Source organism: Styela clava, chromosome 10 (genome assembly GCF_964204865.1).
Source record: "Styela clava chromosome 10, kaStyClav1.hap1.2, whole genome shotgun sequence".
NCBI classification, from domain to species: Eukaryota; Metazoa; Chordata; class Ascidiacea; order Stolidobranchia; family Styelidae; genus Styela; species Styela clava.
The window spans coordinates 1869886-1877866 of NC_135259.1; the positions used below are offsets into that span (position 1 = coordinate 1869886).

Genomic DNA, 7981 nt, shown 5'->3' on the forward strand with positions numbered 1-7981 from the left:
ATCGATAAGTAATAATCGGGCAATATGTTAGCAGATTGCTGTGGCATTAGAATTAGAAGTAATGATATCATTTTGTCGTAAGTCGACTCAACCGCGAGTTACCATGAACACAATTAAAATAGAGAGACATTTTAAATTCTCGTCGTTGTCATGTATTTAATATAGTGCGACAGAAAAGGCCATTATATACACTAAAAAAATCGACTCTGACTACGGACGCGTGATTGCGGCGAAATTCCGATTTTGAAATTCGTTCAAATTCCGTTGTGTTTGGTTTTATTGCTTCTTCACACAGAGTACGGTTGCAATAAACGCACCTTGAGTCCGCAAAGGTTTCCGCCGTTGAGAAATTAGTCCGCGACCAAAAAAGGCTGGTCTAGGGGAACCAGAAATTCATCCATTGGGAAATTGTTGACTGCTGCGAAATATAAAACAAAGATGGGGAATAGTAATATGAATGATTTCAAGTCATGGGACTTTGCCTACTTAACTAGATCAACTCTTGAAGTTCAGGCAACTAATGTGTATACGATAATTGTGTATTTTTCCAGAACATAATAAACAAATACAAGTAAACAAATATACTATACAGGAGCTAAAATCAGTCCAATGCACCCAAATACATAAAGATACACCAAGCCATGTTACCAAAAAAAAATATTTGAGAATGCATTTTATACAAGTCAAACACCTACTTTTATGATGTCTGAAAAATCTACTTGCTTTGGTCAAATATGAAGGAGCGTAAGAAGTATTTACCATTACAGTAAAAAATTATATTTTTTTGCAATTTGCTCCACACAGTATGGTTTACCATATACCCATGATGCATTTTCAATAAAATTAAATAGATTTTATAATATTAATAATAGCCACACCATTCAAGACTACTTAAAAAATACATGTGAGAACAATGAATACCAGGGAAAACAGGCGATAAGGCCTCTGATAGTGCTAGTGGCTAGTGAGTAAACCAGGCGAAACTGACATCACTATTTATAAAACTTGACCACAAGTCCATGCACAATAGATAGGCGCCGTTAACTGAAAAGATACCAGCATTCCAGGCCTACTATACAAACTGTTTGAAAGAAACAGCGCTCAAGTGAAAGTGAGAAAAAATAATTCATGTCTAAATATAAAAGCACTAAGTAAACAATACGCCATCATTTGATATAAAAATACCTATTCAGTTTAGTAAACTTAATGAAACCAACCCACTCAAAAACTTGTTTTGCCCAGCATGTAAGTGTAGTAGTGACGACGACATATAGATCTACACTCTATACATAATTTTCTTAATCACTTTTTACTAGGATGAGCCATCTTTAAATTCTTTATTTTAATATTTGTTTATTCCAAATATTCTGACACCATGAAGTTGTGGAAGTTTCGGGAGCAGTGTTATAAGCAAAGCCATGGTATTGAAAACAAAATGCCAAAATTCATACTTTGTGTAAAAACTTGCCAAACAGTATCTGAAACAAATATATTTCTAAATTAATAAGTGCAACAGCTTAAAATTTTGTTTAGAAAGTAATATTTAACTGGAGCAACCAAAATTAACTACCAAAATTTACTGAGATGAGATGCTAAATTATAATTATAGGAAAATTTATTAAATAAAAAATAAAACTTACAAAACTATGGGAACTGTCATGAAAAACTTCCTAGCTGCTGTAAATTGTGTCCCTGCATCCATTTGTTCCCAATGTGTCAAATATCTATATTTTCCTTGATCAGTTGTTTCAAAGGGAGTTCCTTTTATTGTATGAAGAAAGAAGTACATACCCTGAAAAAAGTCAAATTTAAGTAACATTACGAGGAGCAATTTATCAAACATAATTTAACAGAATTACATCAGCTGCCTCAATAAATCAAGCCATAAGCATCATGAATTGTGATAATAGGACAATGTCACCCAGAAAATGAAGTGCAGATTTGAGCATCATATAAAACGAAAGAATTGCTATACCCCTCAATGTTGCCTGATTCTATGGTTCACATGGCTATATTATTGAGCCATCTTTTCATATTTTCTGTCAACCTATATTAATATAAAACTCCTACAAACAATTGCACAACAGTGATCAGATGGTATAATAATAATGCATATGGTTGGAAACAATAGCTTTCTGAAACTGACTCAAGCAGTTCACAATACATTTTCATACAACTTGGAACTTAACATGCACGCATGCACACTATTCATTGTCTGCAACTTTAGCACATTTGCTCATGAATTCAAATTATTCATCCATTTACTTGTGTTTCAAAGCTCAATTTTATCCAACTTTTGTTCGAAACAATTTAGTAAGTAAATAAAAATAACAGCAGTATTGAGATCATGAGGCAAAAACGTTTCCAAACAATCTTATTAAGAGCAATTGTGGTGTCACATCTGACTGTCGTGGGCATTTGTTATATCTGAGTGTTAGGTCACAAGTTTACAATACACAAATACCGTAATCAGACTACATTAAATTGAAATTTTGAATTGCAATGATCATTAATGGGTAGACATCATGTACCACTCTTTTTAATAAGCAAAAATAAGTACCGGTATTCAAATGAGTTCTGACACAATACCACTAGTTTTGGGAGTTTTATTATAGCCATCTTGACTTGACCAGCAGAAACAAACGATCTTTATATAAACAACTGTAAAATATCGAAGAAAAACAGAGATAAGAGTAAGTTGGAAGTCATGATTCTGAATAACACAATTCATGTGTATTACTATATCACTAATATCAACACCACCAACAGGAAAGAAACAATTCCCTGAAGTGCCACATCAACAAAACAGATAATTCAATAATGACTCATTTTTCATCTTAAAACATTATCATGGTGAGTTTTTATCACCTCAAAACATTGTTGCAGCTTGGACAAGGCATTCAATGGTCAACGAGTTGCCTACAAAATCACAATGGAGATGAATTAATCATAATGTGAAGTCAAAGCAAAAGCTAATAAGTATTGTATGCACATGATAACAGGAACAAATAACTCACCACATCGTGGATGACATTTGTTAGTGTCCAAACAACAGATGTTGTAAACCATGGCATGCTCAAAAATATAAAATGAAGAAAAGCTACGATGATGACGTAAGTGAGCCAGATTCCTGGGCTGTTCCAGACCACTGCATTTGGGTTATCGGACCCATTTGCTGTTCCCGCAAGCATGCTAAACCAATATAAATTCAAACTTACAATATAGGCACTAATCTAGATAAAAACAAGACAAAATTTATGGATGTTGCCAAAAATCGATTCCTCCTCGTTTAAGCGTGGAAAATGGTACTGATAAAAATAGCTGTAAGCTACTAATTTCATTAACATGCTTAGGTACTTTAGAACTAATCTTATTTAGGTCTTTTGAATCCGGTCAAGCAGGTTAAGAATAGTCATGATTTGAAAAGATTAAACTAGATTTGTAGAATTAATATAATTATTTTGAACTCCGTCATGGTACAAAAATGACAACACACAAGACATAAATCAGTAAAGTTGTCAAAATTTCAAATGAGGTTTAAAACATGACGCATAAAAGTAATACATGTGCAATGTCACCGGGTGACAGAGAATATCAGTAAAACAACACAGGGACATACCATCCTCTCTAATCTTCCAGCATCAGAGCATACACGAATATACAAGAAAAAATACAAGGATACGCTCTATTCAAGATTTGAGCTTGGTAGCATTACGATGATTGTTTCTGTGTGTGCTGAGCCCAATGTGGGTATCATGCCATGACACGGGAGTAATGAAAATAAAAGAAACAACAGCTTTTTCTACCGTCAATGCATCTGAAACAATAACAACAGGCCGACATAATCTGACTGATTTACCGTAGTAAGCGGACGAGAGGTCGCAGTACGCCACATGATTAATAAGCCATCTCATTTTCTTTCTTCTTCCCCAAGATGTGAAAATATGAAAATCCTATCACTGTATCATGCTAGTGGTTCATATACAATACACCACTCCAAAATGGGATCACTTGTAGTTTCGTACCTGACGAACTTCTAGTGGGTGTAGCATAACAATTTTTTCACATGTCAATCCTAATCCCCACCTGACTACACCATTCAAAAATTACGTCATTACGATGTCACAATCATGTTATAGAACTTATCAAAGTATAACTACGATCGCCCGAAGTGGCTTCTGCGCCAATGCTGTCTTTAACGTCACGATGGCGTTGAAGTGACGTAATTTTTGAATGACGCAGGCAGGTGAGGGTTATGATTAACAATACAAAAACTGTTGACCCAAAATTTGAAACATATTGCTGTAAGTTAGGTACCCGTGTGGAGTGAGATCGTGACCAGCTCCAAACATTTTTTGGGGCTAGTTCACTAAATGTCTCCAAGTACTTCTAGTAGGCGTAGCATATCACGTTTCTGACATGTCAATCCTAGTCCCCATCTGACTACGCCATCCAAAAATTACGTCACTAAGACATCACAATCACGTCCTAGAGCTTGTCAAATATACGTACGATCGCCCGAAATGGCATTGGCGCCGACGATAAAGGGGTCTCATGTAGTTTCGTACCTAACATACTTCTAGTGGACGTAGCATGACAATTTTTTCACGTATCAATTCTAACCCCCACCTGACTACACCATCCAAAAATTATGTCATTACGACGTCACGTAATAGAGCCCTTCAAACTATACGAACTGCCATGAGTGCCATCCAAGACGCGCAAACGAGCACCCGAAATCGAGCAGTTATTTCTCTCGTTTTCTCGTCGCAACGATTCCAATAGGAGAAAGATCGATAACGTCAGCAGTTCTTTATCGTCGGCGCCAATGCCATTTCGGGCGATCGTATGTATAGTTGGCAAGCTCTACAGCTCTATGACGCGATGTCGTAGTGATCTAATTTTTGGATGGCGTAGGCATATGGGAGTTAGGATTGACATATCAAAAAATTGTTATGCTACGCCAGCTAGAAGTACGTTAGGTACGAAACTACACGAGACCCCGATAAAGAACTGACTGACGTCAGCGATCTCTTTCATATCGGGATCGCTGTGACGAAAAAAATCTCAAATACCGGTAGCTCAATCAATCATCATTTATTCGTCAACACAATCAATATAAATATATCACGGAAATATGGCAAGATATACAATAAGTAAAAAAAAGAACTTCATATGTGTGACAGGAGTCGCGAGGGACCACGAAAGGTCTTCGAGCAGCGACACCTACGATGCTGATTCAGCTTAATAGATAAATTTAGTTAACGCCTATGCTTCTAATCATTGATTGTAGCTGTTCGATTTTGGGTGCTCGTCTTGGATGACAGTCAAGTGGAGGTTAGGAATTAGGATTGACACGTGAGAAAGTTGTTATGTTACACCCACTAAAAGTATCTTCAGACTTTAGGTACGTACAAAACTACGGTAGGTACGGTACACTAGACCCGAAACTTCAATCAGCGACACGCCAAAAGTCCGAGGCCCAGTGCAAACCTATCAGAATCGCATGATAATCTATATTCTTAGCTGCGCAACTAGCAGAATGGCCCTTTTCAGTATTTGCAAAAAACTTGAATATAAAAGTATAAAATTATTTGAACGGAACATTCCAACAACTGGTGCTTCCACTTTGACGCAAAGTCTCGTCTAGCAAACGACACCTCAATGGCAACGATGCGTTTGCATAGGTCAAAGGTCAATTAATCGGCGTAAACCACAGAGATATAGAGGACTTGCACGGGTCACGTGACATTGTTACTGGACGGCAATAAAACAAAAACGTCCATTTGGCTCCTGTCAGTTGCAAGTCGGATTATACGTTTGCGTTTTGTTTGGCTGTTGAAAATGGTTATTTCGTTGTTCTGTTGGCTGTACGTATAGTATAGACAACGAAATGGATCTTCAGTAATATTCCACTGATTTCAAAAGATCCTGAACGTCGCGCAATGTGGATATCATCTATTGCCAGAACTGCTTGGTGTCAAGTCCAGAAGCCATCTTACTTGTGTTTCACTGTTTGCGGACAGCACTTCGTTGATGGTGAGTGATAGTGTGCCGTTATCAATTTCTTTAAATATTCACAAGCTCCCTCATTTTAATGGAAAGCAGATGACAAACTACTGTTATCAGTAGGCCTAGGCGTGGGCCTACTTGCAGTTGCAGACTTGACTTGTGTAAGACAGTAAGGAATTAATCTAATAATCAACTACTGTTATTAGTAGGCCTAGGCGTGGGCCTACTTGCAGTTGCAGACTTGACTTGTGTAAGACAGTAAGGAATCAGGTATTGTTTCCCTAATTAGCAGGTAATCTTTTACTAAGTGTGAAAGGTTGAATAGATAACTAACGTTTAACACCAGGGGTCATGCAAAAAATAACCAGAATTCAATTGAATTCGCCATTTAGGAATACGCTCGCCACCGCATCTCTGATCACCCTGGTAGTTTCACAGGTTTCAATCCCATGCGGGGATAGTTATGTGCTAGAGAGGATTGCAGCTCCACTCCCACCGAGGGTGGTTCACATGACCGCTGATCGGTTACGACCATTCCCCACCATCCAAGTCCATGCTTCTGAAAACAAATAACTGGCTCCCCCCCAGATAAATCCTATCCTAATGGTGCTTGTACAACTGATTCAAAATGTCTTGTTATTGTCATTGGTAAAAAAGATACGCTACCCGGAATCAAATTCATTTACGACTAGTGGCTGTGGTGGGATATGGACATAAATTTCACACTCCTTGATCGTTAGAATTTATGAAAACTCTTATCTGTATCCATTATCTTACAGATATGGGTGCGAATAGATGGATGGCAAAGTATAAGTTGCAACAAGACCACAGTGGCACAAGACCTCAGCTTGCGTGACTTGATAATACATCCTCATTCCTCAGTATCCATTTATTGATGCTTATCGTAATGACAAAGTAACTTGTCATTACTGTGGATTGGTGGAGATAAAGTGTCCATTGTGCTTTAACGAAATCAACTTCAAGACGACCCTATCAATAAAAAAAAATTTCGGTGGGTCTGGTCGTGAAGGTTTCAGTCTAGCGTTGGACACCGATACTACAACCAGATACAGTTGCCAATGAAACTTAAGCGAGGCGTGATATTGCGACTTTGTGATCTGAAAGGAAATTCTAATGGGTAGCCTGCTAGCCGCAACCTTTTGTTTAAAGAATATTACTAGATACGACTTAAGAGTCTAAACTTTTATTTGAGAGGGGTATAACTCAAGCTAATTTGCAAATAGTATTCATGGTAACAAATGTATCACACACTTTACAGTAATTATAAATTATATTTGAAAAATAAAGCACATCAAAAATGTATTTTTAAAAAACAATTGGTTTTATCTGCAGATACTAGGTTGATATTGAGATTGACCATTTCAATGCTAAATTTTCTTTAGTCAAAAGGCACACTTGATTCGCAAAAATTTGTGAATGCGCACAGTACACCAATTTGTCTAATGTTTTGATTCCATAGGCAGGAGGTTGTGGATCGGTGCTGCTCAGGATGGGATATTTTTGCCTCTAAATGCATATTACGTGTTTCACATGAATCCATCGTGCTCAGATTCGACTGTTTTCAAGGTCTGAAGGCTCCAACAGCCTTATTTTATGGGTACACAAGCGAATTTTCAGTGTGGCATGCAGTCACTAACCTCAAGATATCTATGAGCAAGGATAAGATAACCTGGAAGTAACATTCCATAATTTAACCTGGAAGTAACATTCCATAATTTAGAGTAAAAAATGTATCTGCCTCCATAGCCCTTTCAAATGAAAGATGATGCCTCGGGGGTAATTTCTATCAAATATTTTACAGTATTATGGTTCTAGTGAAAAGGGGTGTAGGCGGCTTTTCTTTAAAGTGTGGTAGGTCTAGTCGAAAGACACATTAAATGTTTATGCTAACAACTGCGAATTAATATTGCAACGCATACAAGTTATCAGAATTTGTTGAAATGGTCCT

General features: G+C 37.2%; 1 protein-coding gene and 2 long non-coding RNA genes across 3 annotated transcripts in view; 1 reads left to right on the plus strand and 2 right to left on the minus strand.

The window, feature by feature from the left end:
* The window catches only part of LOC144428340 (uncharacterized), a 283628-nt gene extending 277048 nt beyond the window's left edge, over positions 1-6580 (minus strand). The window contains exon 1 of the long non-coding RNA XR_013478290.1: positions 6545-6580. This is a non-coding gene — a long non-coding RNA (uncharacterized LOC144428340). The remainder of the gene's footprint in view (positions 1-6544) is intronic.
* On the minus strand, positions 524-3252 carry LOC120337653 (ORM1-like protein 3). Its single transcript, XM_039405513.2, has 3 exons — positions 3018-3252; positions 1641-1792; positions 524-1478 (listed from the first exon to the last, which is right to left on the minus strand). The coding sequence occupies exons 1-3, from the start codon at positions 3189-3191 to the stop codon at positions 1343-1345; spliced, it is 462 nt and encodes a 153-aa protein (XP_039261447.1). The 5' UTR covers positions 3192-3252; the 3' UTR covers positions 524-1342.
* Positions 5723-7129, plus strand: LOC144428339 (uncharacterized). Its single transcript, XR_013478289.1, has 2 exons — positions 5723-6039; positions 6792-7129. It is a non-coding gene; the product is annotated as an uncharacterized LOC144428339 (long non-coding RNA).
* Positions 7130-7981: the final 852 nt, after the last annotated feature.

Coding starts and splice junctions, on each gene's coding strand:
- LOC120337653 (XM_039405513.2), bottom strand. CDS start 3,191: ATGCTTGCGGGAACAGCAAATGGGTCCGATAACCCAAATGCAGTGGTC. Junction 1,793..3,017: donor CAAATGTCATCCACGATGTG/GTGAGTTATTTG, acceptor GACTTTTTTCAG/GGTATGTACTTCTTTCTTCA. Junction 1,479..1,640: donor ATGACAGTTCCCATAGTTTT/GTAAGTTTTATT, acceptor TATTTGTTTCAG/ATACTGTTTGGCAAGTTTTT.